General features: G+C 47.1%; 1 protein-coding gene across 2 annotated transcripts in view; it reads right to left on the bottom strand.

Moving 5' to 3' along the window:
- The window catches only part of SLX9 (SLX9 ribosome biogenesis factor), a 40,397-nt gene that overhangs the window by 1,767 nt on the left and 20,893 nt on the right, over positions 1-17,737 (bottom strand). For both annotated transcript variants that reach the window (XM_036387159.2, XM_054515489.1), the window contains exons 3-5: positions 5,905-5,973; positions 2,723-2,876; positions 210-278 (exon numbers count right to left, since the gene is read on the bottom strand). In XM_036387159.2, coding sequence (XP_036243052.1) covers positions 210-278; positions 2,723-2,876; positions 5,905-5,973 — 292 coding nt within the window. The remainder of the gene's footprint in view (positions 1-209; positions 279-2,722; positions 2,877-5,904; positions 5,974-17,737) is intronic.

Genomic DNA, 17,737 nt, shown 5'->3' with positions numbered 1-17,737 from the left:
AGACTAAGTCCAGAAGTTACTTGGACACATCTAAGTTCTCCATCCTTGCTGATATTCAAAAGCCATGTGGACTTGGGTTTTGAGCAACCAATTCTAGGTAACCCTGCTTGAGCAGAAGAGTTGGACCAGGCGACCCCCACGGATCCCTTCCAGTCTCAACCATTCCGTGAGGCTCAGCAGCAACTGGACACTGACAAATGGGTACTTACAGGAGCTGATGTTTCTGAGCTTGTTTCATCAGACAGAAATCTGCTGGTTCTGCCTTGGCTTTTATGTGGCTATGGAGAGAAGAAACAAAACAAGTGAGTGTTAGAGCATTAATTTAGCAATGGCTGTGTAGATGGAAAGAGTCCAGGGATTCTGCATCTGCCTTTCCAGAAAGAACAGGTAATTAGTTGTCCTGCATGGAAATTCTCCTGAAAGGCAATTATTTCCATAGCCAGGCATTGCAGGGAAATGCAAACTCCTTCCACCTGAGGCTGAGGGAGCAGGAAGCATTACAGGAAAACCACATCTCTCAGAGCCAGCACTGGTCATTATCTGTCCATGCCCAGATCCCTTTCTGCTTATCACTGACCTCCAGGTCAAACTGATCCTGTTGCTTAGAGCCAAGATTCCATGGAACCTCCCCTCCCCACCACACGTGTCACTTCTGCACAGCTCATGTTCCCTCCTGCTGACACTGCAGAGCTCCAGCCTCCACAGCCACTGTGGGAGCACAAGGGATGCTCAGCAAGAGGAGGGAGCTGCCAGCCCTGCTATGTGCTATAATGCAGGATGGTGCACTGTGTGCAGAAGAGGCACAGCAGCAGATAGACATCTGCCACCTCTCCATGCATTCCTTATTCCTGGGCAAAGTCCAACGAGACCAGAGGTGTAATACCATCCCTCGTGACGCCCGATGCCAAGCAGCAGCAGAGATTTACCACAAAGCCAGCACTAAGCCCCAGCAAGGGACACACAGGAAGCACAGAGATTGCTTTTGGGACTTGTGGTGCACAACAGGAGCTGCTGGTAGAACTGGACATTAGGGAAAGGAGAAGAAATTGCCATTTTTCAGGATTACACAGATACGAAAATTAACAGAAGCAAGAGGCTGGGGACCCCAATTCACCCTGAAGCAGAGCTCCAGCACACAGGCCAAGGGGGGGAAAGAGGGCCTGAATCCCACCTCTCTGTTGAAGCAGAGATCAAGGAGGAATATTCCCATAAGGGTGGGTGCTGGGGGTTATGGCCACCCCGACCTGATCTGCCCCAAAGGTCAGGAAACACAACAATTTCTCACCTCCTCTTCAAGACAGCAGGATCTGCTCTCTTGTTACAGTGACCTCCTCTTCCTACTTCTCTCTCTGGCATGCTACACTCCATTCTCTTACATTGCCTTTTTTCCCCCCCCTATTCTTCTTCTTCTTACTCCCCTTGCCTCACATTCCTTCAAGTCACTCATTTCCATCACCCACCTGTAATTCAATCAGTTCCTGCTCATTTTCCTCTCCTCTCCCTTCCCTCATCTTTAACAGCTCAGCACAGGAACAGAAACTTCTGGTCCTAGTTTGCCTGGAATGCTCACAGAAGCTGAGGAAAATCCTTTCTCAAGCTGGATGGCAGCCCTTGGTCACCAGAGCAGGGCTTGCCAAATCTGTGTGTGCCACCAAGTCACCATGGCAGTCCCTTCAGAGGTGAGCAGCTCTGCAGAGGGTGGCAAAGCCTAAAGGAAAGTTATCCTGGGGTACATTTCCTGCTGCATTTCCCCTCAAAATCACCAGCATTCTGCCTGTTCACTTGGACCCTGTTAGCAGCTCAGCTTCATTACACTTCATTGCCTTCATTCATTATAAAGCAGAATCAAAACCTCCCTGTAATGCGCTTTTACCCTGCAGGAGATCAAATTCCTGGAGAATCTAATCTTTTATTAATACTGCTGACAAATCACCAGAGTATTACCCTTCCTTTCTGTAATGATTCAAATCCTATAAAGGCCTCCTCCAATTATTTCAAACACTCCTCTACAGACATTTGGGAAGCCAGAAACCAGCAAGGGGAAGAAGAGCCTGTAGCTCCTCCATGCCAGTACCAAGGGGGGCTGGTCTGGGGTTAGCAGGTCACAGGCAGCGTAGGTGACATCAGCCCATGTCCAATTCCCACCTCCACAGTGCCAACATGGGCTTCTAAAAGGAGAGGCTTTTGGCAAAGGTCTGGGATAGGGAGAGACAGAGCTGACAGTGCACAGGGAACAGCCAACTCAGCCATGCTCTTGGCCAAAGTCACACTACAAAACAAAGAGTCTGGCCACAGCACAAAGGGCACTGCTCAAAGGCTTGGAAAAAAAAAAAAAGTGCCTCAGGATAAAGCCTGGATGAAGGCCTGGAAGGACTGAATGTCAGGCTGCAACACCACAAGACAAGGTTATCAGGTGAGCTCAGCAGCATTACAACATGCACACCTACACACCACTCCTGCAGCTCCCAGGACATCTGGATGCTCCCAGCCTGTCTCATGCCAAGCCTCATCCAAGCAATATGGTTCCCCTCTCAGCTGTGGGTTCAGAAGACACATCTCATCTTTTTTTCTTGTGCCAAGTGAAGCATAAAAATGGTTAATATAGAGTTGTGAATGAGACCCTGTTCTCCTGACCATGGCCTGCAGCTGCAAGCTGAGCTGAAGGCCCCTTCACCCTGCAGGAAGAAGGGAAACACACAGCCCATCTCCAAATGGCACCAACCTTTTGAGAGGCTTCCTTGCCCTGCCACCTGTGGTCAGGTAAGAGAGCTCAGGCAGGGCTTCCATCAAGGGCTGCATGTCTCCCACCACAGGTGTTGCTTTCCGCTTCGCTTCAGCTTTTTGCTTTTGCTTGGCCATCTTCACACTTTCTATTTCTGCATCAGAAACAAGGCATTACTGCAAGAAGGGGAAAGGCCTGCAGGACATAACCCTTGAGCTAAGAAATAAGTTGTTTTACCATTTACAACAGGCCAGAGGTGATATAAACCAGAGAAAAAAATGAACAAAACGCAGCTGGGTCATGCCCTCTGTTGATGTGTTTGCTTGTAACTATATACATCCCTTCTGACAGTGCAACGGGAAGTGAAATTCCCAGGTTTTGTCTGTTTCCATCCCTTACAATGTTCATTGCTCTCAGCAAAACTGCACAGGAGTCCTGGTGTGGCAAAAACCACATTGATCTTGCATGGAATTGGGAAACAAGAGGGGAAGGGACAACACAAATAGAGTCAACTCCAAATCTGGCCTTAAACAGGCACAGCCCCCTGTCTGCGTTGCTGTTGGGACCAAACAACAGTCTCCTAGCACAGGCAGGAAAGATGGACTAAATGTCAGTTGTTTACTTAGTTTGAAGAGTCAAGGCTCCACCTCAATGACTCATTGTAGAGTGCAAGCAGTCAGATGTTGGATAAACTGGACCCTTGGAAAAGCACTGCACCAAGCAGCAGATGCACTTGGCTTTTCTCAGGACCAGGTTTTCCTGTCTGCCAGCAGCAGCTCAGACAAGGGTGTGGGCACAGAAAGCTCCACAAATGTTACATTTGTCTCCTTCTTTGTCTTAAGAGGTGAACATTAAAAGCCACAGGCTTCTGCCTCAGTCCTTGAGGCTCCCTGATGTAGCAAGTAAGTCCCACAGCTGCCATAATTACCAAAGCCAGCAGTTTCAAGGGTGAGCACCAGCAGAGTATGTCCTTTAGGACAGGCCACAAAAGCCCAGCACTGCTACAAGCCTCCAGCTGAACTCCAAGATATGCCCCACCTGACCCACAAGTCCCTTGGACGACTGCAAGGATGATGAGCTACAAACTCCTTGTGTGGATGTGACAGTGTGCCAGAAGCCATGGGGCTGAGTTGGTGACACAGGCAGGCCAACAGCTCCCAAGGCAGTGTGGCCACAGAAGCCAGAAGTATTTTTGGTGGGAGCACAAAAGCAGCCAGTCCCACTTAGAGACCACAATCCTGGGTCTAATCCTGCTCCCACAGTCAAGGAAGCAGAACTCAAATTCAGTGGCTGCTCCTTTAATTAATACCTTCGCCTTGCTTCTTCTCCAGCTCAGCTGAGTAGAAGAGCAACAGTTTTTCATGAACTGCAGCTCTGCTGCACATGGATGTTTGTGACAAATCAGGATTGGAAACACTTCTCCTCACAGCAATCCCTGCCAAGAACACAGCTTTCTGTTCTGCATTACTTCTTTTTTTGGTCTGGCTTTATGAAGCTGACTACTTCAGTGCTTTCATAAACAGTATGTGCTGAAAATTTTCAGACACCTGATTCTGCGCAAACATCCCAAATTCTTTTCCTATGAAGTCTTGTTCGGATGAGGAGCCATGCAATATATGTATTTTTAAATGTGCATACTTCTAATGTCTGAAGCATTACAGAAGTTTTTTTCCCCTCTCTAGTCTCTCCTAAGATTACTTATTGGAACGGGAGAAAGTTTTGCATTTGCACTACTGGCTGATCTTTGGTTCCCAGGGTCTTGGCATCCAGTGTCACAAAAGCAGCCCTGGGACAAGAAGAAACAACAAACTCAGATTTAGGAAAACAGATGTAGTGATAACTTCAGCAGTCCAAGCTGGCTTCTCTTTTGGGGGACAAAAAGCTCTTTCTCCACAAAGAACTGGCAGAGTTTTTAGGTACTTCTGCGCCTGTAAAGCACTTCTAACATCAAATATCTCCTAAGACAGGTAATTTAGCCTGGAGTTTACTGTCTTGGTGTTCTCCTCAAAGCCAAGTCTCTGCATTTCACTTGCATTCTCTCATCTTAGTAATTTCAAAGCCAAGAGAAAGGGAAAGAGGCCACAGCAGGGCCAAAATAGCACACATGATCTTGGGAAAGACTGATGCTACAAAGGCATCAAGAAGGCTGGATTAAGACCCTGCAGGGATCCTGCTCCTGGGCTTTTCCAAAGCAGCTGAACTTGACTAGCACAGCCATCTGTGTTCTGTGTCCAAGCAAGATGTCCAGGCACTCAGCAGCTGTTGGCTGGTTGTTTGGGAGGTTTCCTTCACACTCATGTGTGTTAAATTCATACCTTTTTATCTAAGAAGAGCCCGACACACCTTCAGTGCAGCTGGTGAAATCAAAGGTTAATGAACTTGGGCTCAGAGCTCAGGCACAGAGATCATTGGGTGTAGCAGAAAGCCACGTCCCTTTGCCCCAAAAACAGTCTGTGTCCAACTCTGTTGGGAAAGAAGGTGTTAGGAGAAAAGGCTGTCCCAAGAACAGCTTCAGGTGACAGAAGGAACCCCTCTGCCACACTGGGTACAACTGCATAGTCCCCTACTGTGCTAAGACCAGAGCAAAAATAGGAGAAGAGAAGCATTTCTGCCATGGGCTGGGCTTGTTTAGCTCATATTTCACTGCCTCGAGAAAGGCCAGACTGTCTGGTGAGTGGGTTCACTGACCTGTAGCATGTGGGAAAGAGCAGTAACACAGCCAGCAGTGTCCAGAGCTCTCCCCTACTGAGGGGGCAGGAGAGCCCACTGCAGGGTCTCACCACAGAGGTCTGGGATTAGCTGGTGGCAGCATGGAGCCCAGCTCCAGCCTGTCCTGCTATCCCCAAGGCTCCTGGGTGAGGAGGAGCTTCACTAGACAGCTACTCACATCTGTACCAGAGTTTTAGAAGACAGACAAATATGCTAACCTTACATGGGCACAGTGCCCTTCTGCATAAACAAAGGGTTTATGTAGTCACATATATTACACACGGTAAAGATCAAAAGCACAACTGGGGCAATGACTAAGTCTTGGTGCTAAACACTGAGAAACAATACCTGGAACTTTTATGTCAGTGCTGGGGAGGGATGAAGATTTCTGAGAAGCATTCTGTCACCCAAACCCAGAGTACAGAGATCCATCAGAACTATGCTCTGTGATACCGTGTCACAGGAATACTCACTCTGCAGCCATCTTTCCTTCCTCAGCTTCATCTTCTCTTTTTTAGAAAGTATTGGTTTTTCTTCCAAACCTAGAAGAGCAGAGACATGAGATGGAGCCTGGCTCCTGCATAACAGATTGCTTTTGACCCTTGAAGCTTTTGAACTTGCTGGAATGGCAGGCAGGCTGCAGGCAGACCCAGAAGCTACCCTGCACCCCAACTTTTAGCCCAACATATCAAATCTGCCTTGCTGCAAGTTAAAAAACAACAAACAAATAAGCAGATCAGATCATCAGCATAGGATCACAGAATGGTATGGATTGGAAAGGACCTCAAAGCTCTTCCCATTTCCAACTCCCCTGCTGTGGGGCCCAGAGCAGCTTGTTCCAAGCCCTGTCCAACCTGGCCTTGAACACTTGCAGGGATGGGGCAGCCACAGCTCCCCTGGGCAGCCTGTGCCAGGGCCTCCCCACCCTCACAAGGAGAAATTTCTGAAATATATCCAGGGCAGCCCTAAGGAGCAGCTGGTCACTGGCAGCCAGTAAAAAAGACTAGTACCTACTATTTACCAAATTCAGTGTTTGGAAAGCAGCTGTTATTAAGCACTGATGTCCAATATAAAGAAAAATATCATCACAAATATTTTTACTGGACATCTGTTCCAAGTGCTATAAAATTGTATCTTATCTCACGTGTTTAAACCAAAATTGACCTTAGCCAACTTTTCTCCTGAAATGTGCTAGAAATACCAGAATTCTAATAAAGTAACAAGCTCCCTAAGGATCATGCCATTCACTTTAGCTTATTCTTAAATCTGGAGAAGAACAAGTACTTCTTTTTCCCCCCCAAAAGAAAGAGAAGAAAGGAATTCAATACAATTATGAAAACAACTCACTAAGGATAACTTCTCTGAAGCTACAGATCCTTTAGGATGATTTAAACAAAAGCATCCTTTAATAATTTCTTAAGAACAGAACAAACCTGCTGAGGCTAAGGCGACCTTCCCACAAAACCAACAATGTTTTGAGTTTCTAAGACAGGGAGAATGAAGCTGGAGCTTCCACAGCTTCATTTCCCAGAAAAATAAATTCCCAAAAAGCACTTACTAAAACCACATTTGTTGTGGTATCAAAGCAGATGCTGAAAGAATAAATTGCATGATCCAATAACCAGCTCTGAGTTATGCCCACCCCCATCACCCCGCATTTCTGTGGTTTCAGAGGAAAAAAAGGATGAATGACAGTCAATTATCACATACATATTATTATTATGGAATTATTATCCCACCCCAATGATCTTCAGAAGGCTGCCTGCACAGGACACCACAGCTGCTCCAGCCTGCCCACATTTCAGCCATGGCAATGCTGGGAAGATCTGCCCCTCATTTGGAAACACACTCATGACTTCACTGGAAAAACATCGCCTGGCAGCATTTGTTAATGAAAATAAAAAGGCCCAATTCAGCCAGCTGGCCAACTCTAGTAATAACAGCAATTCAGGTCTGGGTTGGTATTTTATCCCCAAAACACTAGTGGAATATTTAAGGAAACACAAAAGCTGTTTTCCTGGCAGGAACCCAACCCTGGTGCTGGCCAGGGTGGGGGAAGGTGGCCACAGATAACCAGAGAGTGCCTGAGGGAAAGGAGCTGCATCCCTCCTCTGCCAGCAGCCAGTTCCTGCCCTTTTCCATCACTTGGCTCCCTAGACACTCCAATTTCCATATCCCAGCCTGCCCTCAGAAGGCTGTTCAGCTGCTTGAAGGTGCAAAGTTGTGTTTGGCAGCTTCCAGTTGCGATGCCGAGTGCCAAAACCGCCGGAAAGCCACTGGAGGCCAGCGAAGGCAGAATTGAGCTAGTTAATTAACAGCACAGACTGTCCCCAAGGTAGCCTTTTATTTTTATTTAGCTTGCAAGCACCTCTGAGATCAAGCCAAATCACTGCTCCGTTTTAATTATTTTCCTGTGAAATCAGAAGGGTTTGAATCCCCCTCTCCAGCCCATTCCACAGGTAATTTAACAACACTTGCCTTTGAAACCCTATGAATGAAGGAAAGGTGAGCAAACCCCATTACACTAGCTAAGGATAATATCCATACTGTAAATTTGACAATCATTGATTTAAGCAAGAACATGCTTTCTTCTTTCTTCCCTCTGATCTGTGCAGTACAAGACATGCCAGATAGAAACACGTTAAAAAAAACCACAGTAGCTTTTTGCCACCTACATCAAGCATTTGGTGCTACTCCTGGCAATACTCAGGATGCTGCTTTCGTGACAGAGAAGCAGATTTTTGAGGATGGCTTCCTTAATTTCAAAGATCTTGAGGGTTTTTTTGGTAAAGAACTCAGACTAAAAGTAAAAATAGAATAGATATACACATACAGACATACATATATATATATATATGTGACTATTTTTCATAAAGAAATCCTTAGACTAAATATATCTAGAAATCCCACCTTAGAAATCCCCATTTAATCTTTTCTAGGCATTCAGAAAGAAGCTGGAGTGAGTTAAAGCTGTAACACTACAGGCTTCCCTGCCCCAAGATCCCACTATTTAGTTTTGGCTCTGCAGCCAAGAGGGTTTGACCGTTCCAGGAAACTACGTTACTTGGAGCATTTGGCCATTCCCAGAAATATTCAATAAACCTGTGCAATGCCACATGGACAGAGGAGGGTCCTTCAGCACCAGGCATTTGCAAAGCTCCTCCTGGGCTATGAGACATTAAGAAACAACATGCAACATTAATTAATATTCCAAAACCCCAATGATACATAACAGTAAAGCTGTTGCTGCTCAAAACATAGTATTTTGGCAAACCGAAGTTAAATAACAACAGATGTTTTAATTTTAGCCTCAGTTGTGTAACAGCAAGAACGAGCATATGCCTACAGCTGTGGGATGAGTTAATGAAGGAAGTCAGACTAGATCCAAAAGCAGAGTATTGGGTGTGGTTTGGGGTTGTTTTCTTAAATTACATAGAGCCACTTGTAAATTGTGCACTGTTCTTGTCCAATAAAGAGCCTGGGAAATGCTAAGGACAGTCTCCTGGGGCACAGGCAACAGTGCTGTGACCTGGCAGCTGTCACTGCATGACCCCTGAAGGTGTTGCTATTCCTCTAGGAACAGAGCTGAGGGACAACATGGGCCAGGCAAAAAGCCAGCCAAGATGTCCTTTGGCAGAGAGGATGCTCCACAGCTCCCTGCCCTCATCCCACCAACAGCTCCCAAAAGCACTGATGCACAAGGGTCACTAGTGTGACAAAGGCTTGGTGGTGGCAAGGACAGAGGCAGGGGGCTGTATCCAAACTCTTGGTCCTCCTGCTGTTAGGGGAGCCCTCAGAGATAGCTTGGTACCTGTATGCATGGGGCACAGAAAACACATTTGGGCTTTGCCCAGTCCAATCCCTGCCGCACCCTGAGCAGGCTTGGGAACTAGTGTTGGAAGAAAAGGTGCCAGCTCCTGCTGGGCCAGGGCAGGTTTCTCCATGGATACAGCATTTGCTTTTCATGATCTAAAATAAGCCACATGATTTCTGTTCACACTTAATAATTACACCAGCATGCATGCACTCTTCCTGCCCCAACATGGAAGGTGTGAGAAATGACCCTCACTTTTAAAATTTAATTCCAACAAAGGAATAAGGAATAAGCACAGTGCTGGAAGCCCCCCCCCCCCACCATGACTACCAGCCACATGGCTCCTCTACAAAATAGATGCTCTGCCTTTTATATCTTTAGCTCCTCTGGAAGTTTTGTCAGTCAACTCTTTCCCTGCCATCCATTGGTGGAGACTACTTTTTACATTGATTGGAGGTCAGGTGTTATTATGTTAGCCCCTGGTGACAAGCCAGCCTCCTCTAAATGTCCTGACTACCAAGGCTGTTATTACAAGGGGGGGAAGCAAAAAGGACTATGGAATGACATATTACAATAACATCACTATATAACTATATAATATCTATCACTTAATTGTGAGAGCCAACTATTACATTAATTATCTATAACAAAGGCATCCTACAAAAAGTGGAATCTGCCTTCTCTGCCCCTTCAGATCTGGTTATCTGAAGCACAGCCTACTTCCAAGACTGGCTTCCCACTGGAAGCCCAGAGCAGCAGTGCAGCTTGTGTCCTCACAGCAAGGTCATGGCTCTGTCAGGCCTGGTAAACATCCCCAGGCTCCAAGCAGCCCCAGCACAGGCACAAGGCCTCCCAGAGCAGCCCAGCTCAGCCTCAGCTCACAGGGGCACACAGTGATGTTCCATTAGAGGGGGGGAGCACATCCCCTCAGGAGATGACTGGGAAGTCACAATGTGCACAGCAGGCTGTGAAAGGCAACCCCAGAGACAAAGGCTGTCCTTACACACGTGTCTGAAGTGCTGCTGGCACACTCAGCCCCTTGCACAAGGTAAAAGCACCTCCTTCTCCTCCTCTGCCCAAGGCTTGGTCCATTTTAGGTCCTCATCCTGCATGTTCTGAGCAGCCCTCCCCAGAAGAGAGGCTGCCCCAGGCACAGACAGGCACACAGAGACTGCTCAAGGTGGCCCAGTGTGTCACTGCTCCTAAAGCCACTTGTGCAGCTGAAGGTTATTTTTATAACCAAGGCTGAAATGCCACAGGGAACCCGGGTTTCTGAGCCAAGGACTGCAGAATGCCTTGTCTAAGACAGGAGCTTGGTATTGCTATTTCAGGCTCAGAGAATCAAAGAAATCATAGAATGGCTTGGGCTAGAAAGGACCTTAAAGACTAACTCACCACAAGCCCCTGCCATGGGGAAAAAAGAAGAAAGGAAGGGGAAAAAAAAGGACAGGTCTCAGTACTCCCTGACATGGAAAACTTCAAAGTCCACAAAACAAATACAGAAAGGCTCACCCACAGACAGGTGCCCTGGGAAACACATGCCATGTCAGGGGCTTGCCAAGACCAGGTGTGATCTCCTTCAAGAAACAGATTTCCAGCTTTGGGAGAATGAGTCTGCTTACAAAAAAAGACAGTTTAAACTCCCCCCAACCCCCCCAGCACTCCTTTCCATGTACATGCAACAAGGGTGTGTGCATTTCTTCCAATGAAAGAGTTCTCCAAAAGTATCATAAATTACACAGTGCAAACATTCTCATTTGTCAAGGAATGGCATGGCAGAAAAGATGACTTTTTCCTTGCTGTCACTGGCATATATTTCCTCTCTGTGCAGCCCCAAAAACAACTTAAATACCTGTGATCACAGTGAATTTCATTTTATGCCCAGCAGCTCTCAGCAAGCTCTGCTGCAGCTTCCAGCCTCACAGAAGGTCACTCAAGAGCCACAAGAGCAGCAGAACCCACAGCATCAGTGCACCAGCCCTGGAAGCATTCAAAAGGTGCAGATGTGGCACTTGGGGACATGGCTTAGGGGCACACCTGGCAGTGCAGGGGGAATGGTGGGACTCACAGAGTTTTCCTAACCTTAACAACTCTATGTTATATGAATGGCAAAGCCTTCTTGCAGTCAAGCTGGTACAGGGACCTGTAGGTCTGCAGCAGCCTCGGATTTACCACACAGACAAGAAACCTGACTATTCCAACATCCTGCCTGAACATTGTGAGCAGAGAAACCCCACCAGAAGCTTCTGAGAGCAACTTCACAGCCCTGGCCCCATCAAGAGAGGAGAATCAACCATGTTTTCTTTGCTTCCACCACCCCATAAATAAGCCCAAGAGAAACATCTCCAGCAAGTGCAGACAGTGGAGCTAGGGCCAAATGCTGCTTCAGGCAGCACCAGGGAAGCCTGGATCCTGCCTCCCCCAGAGGAAACAACAGCAACTGGCTCAAGATATTCCTGAAGAACAAAAGTTGGTGAGCCTCTACAGGGGCATTAAGCATTGCCATCCAGTTAAAGCAGCTTCCTCTGCTGCAATTCAGACATAGGGGAAGATGTAGGAATACATATATATATATATATAAAACAGGATGTACATTCCTCAAGACCAGACTCTTGGGGGAAAGCTTCCCTGGGAGCACAGGCAATCCTCATTTCCCCAAAGACCAGCCTTCCCAGAGGTGCAGCACCCAGCCCTGGCAGAAGTTTTGCAGATATGCAACACGTGACCCTCCTTGGGATTACAGCCACTATACCTGCTTCCCTGCTCCTGCAGGTCTGACAGCATCTGCAGCGCCTCTGCCCCACATCTGGATGTGTGAGGCCACATCTGGAGTGATGGGTCCAATCCTGGGCTCCCCAGGACAATGGAGACACACTTGGGGGAGTTAATCCAGCTAAGGGCCAATAAAATTATTAAAGAACTGGAGTGTCTTCTACTTAAGGAAAGGCTGGAAAAGAGGTCTCAAAGGAAATCCCATAAATGTGCATAATACCTGGTGGAAAGGAAGAGGAGGAGGGAGACAGACTATTCCCAATGTTGCCCAGTGACAAGAGACAAGGAGCATACAGTTTTTGGGATCATTTTCCTGATTTTTTTTAATTGTCAGGAGGTTATAGAGCGCCCAGGTCTCCACCCATGGAATTATTCAAGACCTGACTAGATGCAGTCCTAAACAACCTGCTTTATCTGATCAAAGTGGACCACCAAAGTAGACTCCAGTGAGTCTGCAGCACTATTTGGACAGTTGGCAAGAGGATAAAAACGTGTATTTTAGCAACAGAGATACAGGCACCTCAGCTATTTGTGTGAATGTTGCAGTTTCAATAAAGGGCAGTGAGAAGAACAGAATACCACCTCTATAAAAGCTTGAACAGCAACCAATCTCTGCAATGAGATTTATTCTGGGACTGGGAGTAATTCATGTTTACCAATGGGTAAAGTCTCTCCTTGGGGCTTACTGAGGGAAGCAGAACACTGAAACATTACTATGCTTTTTGACAATGCCTTACAGGCCTGCATTTGAAAGAGATTTTCCCCAAAATATCTTTTCCTTTCCTGCTAATAAGATTACCTTTGACTATCCTGTCCTTTGAGAAGCTTTAAAAATCAGTAGTTCAGTATCTCTGCAGTATTACACAGTGAAAGATCTAGATCTGAAATAGTTACACTACTGGATTTTATCTGGTGCTTCTTATTTATCTAAAAAGCAAGAACAGTTTACCTTAATTTCCTTGTCTTTTAACTGCATATTAGCTAGCAGACAATTAAACTGGCATTCCCTAGGGAAGTTTTCCATCTCCAGCCACTGGTTCCTATAACCCCTCTCATACTGTTTTTGGCATCTGGTGTTTCTTTTACCTATGCCTTCATACATGCTCTTTCAGCACCTTAGGGGAGGCAGCTCTGCTCAGCTGTACTTGTTATTACATTCCCAGTGGATGGATTCAGTGGAGACACTGCATTTTATCACAGAATCACAAAATTATGTGGGATGGAAGGGCCCTTAAAGATCATCTAGCTCCAGCCATGCCTGCCTCAGGCAGCATTTCATGCTGCATTTCCCCTCAAAGCCAAAGCAGTGGCCTGATGGGGTGCTGGAGAAAGGTGAGAGAGCAGACAGAAATAGGGAAAGAGAGGGAAACAAAATATGGATTTCAAGATGCTCAGAGGACAGAGGGACAGACTTCCAAGGCAGACAGACAAATATGTCAATGTCAGCTGCCACTGCAGCACTGGCAGCAGACCAGCTGCACACAGGAGGAGGTATGAGACATCATCCAGAACGAGTTGTGGAGTTGTTTCTGTTTCTCAGGGATTACAGCAAACACCAGGATCTGTTATGTGCAGAGCCCCACCTTCCCCCCACTCCTACACACAATACATTCCATGGATTCATTTCTTTGTTTGTAGAAATACCCAGTTTTTCTCATTTCTTGGAGCCAGGTTTAGCATTCAAAGCCACCTTGCTGGGAAAAACAGGCCATGGAGGGATTCAGACAGATTGCATCATCTGGAATCATGCCTTTAACTGAAATGAGGAAGGACAGGCAACCAGACCATGCTCACTGTGCAGCTTGGTGAAACAAGTGCCTGCAGGAACCACTCCCTTCATCATCTGACAGGGCAGGGATGCAGTCGGTAGCAAGAGCTACAGCTGGACCTTTCCTCAGATGGAGATGGAAAAAAGAGGCAGGAGGAGCCCCAGGGCTCAGCCCTTCCATCCTGCTAAGCAAAGCCAGTGCACACTTAACCTGATGGCAAGTGTTGGGGAAAGAAGAGAAACTAATAAAACAAAGAAAATCATGCAGCATTGCCAGCTGGTCAAAGGAAGGGATTGTCCCACTCTGCTTTGCACTGTGTGGCCTCACCTCAAGTCCTGTGTGCAGTTTTGGGCACCACAGTACCAAAAAACACATCAAGCTGATAGAGAGCTTCCAAAGAGGGACCACAAGGATGGGAAAGGGTCTGGAGGGGAAGCCTTATGAGGAGGGGCTCAGGTCACTTGGTTCAGCCTGGCAAGACTGAAGGGAGACTTGACTGTGGTCTTCAACATGTTCCTGAGGGCAAGCAGAGGGGCAGACACTGACCTCTTCACTCCTGTGACCAGTGACAGCACTCGAGGAAGGGGCAGGGAGCTGAGTCCAGGGAAGAAGGGGAAGTTTAGGTTGGATATCAGGAAAAGACCTGTAAGATCATCAAATCCTAACACCAGTGCAGGTTCCACCATTAGGCCATGTCCCTAGGCACCACAGACACCTTCTGAACACTTCCAGGGATGTGAGTCTGCCACTGCCCTGGGCAGGACCTTCCAATGCCTGATCGTCTTTCAGTGAAGAATTTTCCCCAGTATCCAACCCAAACCCCCCCAGTACAACATGAGGCCATTTCCTCTGGTCCCCTGCTCCCTGGGAGCAGAGCCCAAGCCCCACCTGGCTGCACCCTCCTGTCAGGGAGCTGTAGGGAATGAGAAGGTCCCCCCTGAGCCTCCTTTTCTCCAGGCTGAGCCCCTTTCCCAGCTCCCCCAGCTCCTCCTCATCAGGCTTTTGCTGCAGACCCTTCCCCAGCTCCACTGCCCTTCTCTGGACACGTGAATAATCTCCCCCCACACACACTGAGGTCAGGCTATGAGATGTTTCACACCAGTTGTGGCACAGGGGAAGCTGGCAGGGACTGTTTCAGGGTAATCACACAGCTCCTATTAAAAGCTGCCTTTGGCCAGAGGTTTTTCAAGAATTTTAATGGACAGAATCCAATGTGAACTGGTAGCAAACATTTTTTTTCCATATTAAGCCACATATCCACAATGGATCCCCTGTCTAGGGCTAAGGGTGGGGTGGGAGTCAGAGCAGTGAAGACCACCAGGGAGCAAGGAGGACAAGGTGGATTTTTTTGCACTCTCTGTGATGTGGAGGCTTGGCAGACAGACACATCTTCCAGCCAGTAGCTGCTCAGCTCCTCAATCAAGTCAACCACTGGCACATAGTCTGAGTCAAGGAGGCACTGCCGTTTCCAGGAAGCCTCTGGAAGCAAGATGTTAACTGGGATTACTCCAGCCTGGCTGCCCTTAGAAGTAACCACTGAGGTAGTGTAAGGCTTCTGAAAATTTATCATCAGCAGAGAACAACGAGCAGGAACAGGCAAGAAACAACAGCAGCAGCAAAAGAGCAATGCCCAGAGAGCACCACTGGTCAAGGGACTCATAACCATTAAAAGGCAAAAGAAATAGCAAACACCACTGCAAGGTCCATCTACACCCTTCCTCTCAACACACACACGCTATGCCAGCCAGTAGGTAACAAACATTACTGGAATGACATCCTCTTACACATAATTAATATATTAACTCATTTGACTGCTGAATGCCCAGTGATCAATACTTAATTATATTTCCAGGCAACAATGCCAGCCAGAAACTGCATTGAGTAGACTTTGCAGATATTTAACTCCAGGGTAAAAAAAAACAAAACCATCACAGGATCAGCAATAAGGGGGAGTTACATACAGGAGCTTCAGCAGCACAGAGAGGAGAGAAAAGATCACATCACAAATGTCTCCACAGCGAAGGAGGAAGAATTGAGCCATGAAGGTCAAGAGAAGACTGTCAAAACAGGCTGAAATCATAGTTGCAAATGACAGGAACATAAGGATGAAGCTCTTGCAGAGAGAAAAAGGGGAGAAGTAGGAACAGCAAGGGAAGGGGCAGAAACAAGGATATTACAGGAAGGTGGACACCCATAGGACACCATTAAATGTTCAGTGAGCTTTGTCTTCCAGTAGAAAGGTCAGAGCAAAAGCAGAGAAGTGGGGCTGCCACAGCAAAACCAAAGCCCATCTGGGCAGACAGGGAGAAGAGCTGGCAGGGGGATCATTTCTGCTCCTAGCCTGGTGGCCTGAAGCACCTACTCACTAAGCCCTCTCTTCTCCACAGGGCACATGAGGCACAGATTGGACAGATGCTCTCCTCCCATCAGCTCAGAAGGAATAAGCACTCAGGGGCACAGCAGGAGGCAGAGAAGAGCTGGGAGCAGAGAGAACTCTCCCTATTTACTTCCTCAGTGTCCAGTTTGCTATAAGGGCATCAAGTACTTCACTCCATCAACTTCCATTTGAGAAGCAATTGTGCTTATGCCAATCAGTGTTTTCCAGAAAAATATTAACCTATGACTTTTGAAACATGTCAGCTGACCCAAAAGTAACATCCAAGCCTGATCTCTGCACCCCTCTATCTCCTGTGGTAACAACTCTTCCAACAGCAATATGGACTTGCACTTGCCCAAAGTAGGAAAAGACTAAAAAGTCTAAAATTTATTCCTGAAGCCCTCCCTTGTTCACAAGTGTCCAGAAATACAAGGATACAATGAAAGCACAAGGGCAAAACCATGAGAAATCCTTTGAAGATCCACAGAAGTATTCTTCCCAGCTAACAGTTTCCCTGCCTCTTCCTGGAAGATTTGCTAAATTAGCATCTAAAGGGTACATTGCAATCCAGACCTGAGTAAAGGGATTTTCTGGATGGCCCTGAATGCACCCTTCTAACACTGGCAAGGAGCTATCTCAGGCTGCCTTTTCAGCAGAGAGGATACTCCACCAGTAGGAAGGACCACCCTGCCACCACTGTTCAGAGAGCTGCACAGCTCAAGGACAAGCTGAAATGTCAAACCTCTGCTTCCCCCCACCTCCTCAAAACAAGTTCCATTAATCAGAAATAGTGCTTTAGCATCTACAATCAAGCTGGGATTTCACCAAAACACCCATTCCAAAAAAACATGTCAGCAGTCAAAAAGCCTGAGTGTATTCAACCACACCTGAGGTAGGCAGCCCTCACCCTTAGCTGGGTGAGGAGGAAGGAGCCCTGATTTCATTTACTAAATTCTCTGTTCAGTAAATCTGCTCTCCTGGCAAACTGGCAGCCTCTTCCACCACATGCCTGTACAGGCAACATCTCCAGAACACCACTCCAAGGTCTCTGTATGCCAATGCCCCACCTACTGCTAAAGGGATTGCAGACACACTCTCAGCTCCTGCAGTGATGCTGGCAGGATGCTTGGGGGTACTTTGGGGAGCAGGGAAGGGGTCTGCAAAGTGCTGACTTGCTCCAGGGAATACTGAATGCAGTATTGGATTGCTTGGCTCTAATGGAACTAAAGTAAAAAAAAAAAAATCAACCGTAATTGACTTCCATGTTAATGACACAGAGGCAGGGCTGCTTCCCCTGGAAAGATCGACATGGAATGTGAAGCAGTATCAATACCATGGGCAGTATCAACACATGACATTTGGAAACTTGGCACAGAGACAACAGCAAGCAGACTCCACAGTAGCTCAGGGTGCTGGTAAATGAGAGCTTAGCTTGGCTTAGCTTATCCAAGCATTACTTGTTCAGTCTTCCACCCTGACTCCTCCAGGTCCTGCACACAAACCCAACTGCCCTGCACCAGGTCAGCTTCCTGCTTCTTTAATGAGCTGAGCCAAACCAAGGGAGCTGTGTGTGG

This window comes from Molothrus ater, chromosome 7 (genome assembly GCF_012460135.2).
Source record: "Molothrus ater isolate BHLD 08-10-18 breed brown headed cowbird chromosome 7, BPBGC_Mater_1.1, whole genome shotgun sequence".
NCBI lineage: Eukaryota > Metazoa > Chordata > Aves > Passeriformes > Icteridae > Molothrus > Molothrus ater.
Note: the sequence above shows the minus strand (reverse complement) of the source record. Positions and strands in the feature narration are given on the sequence as shown.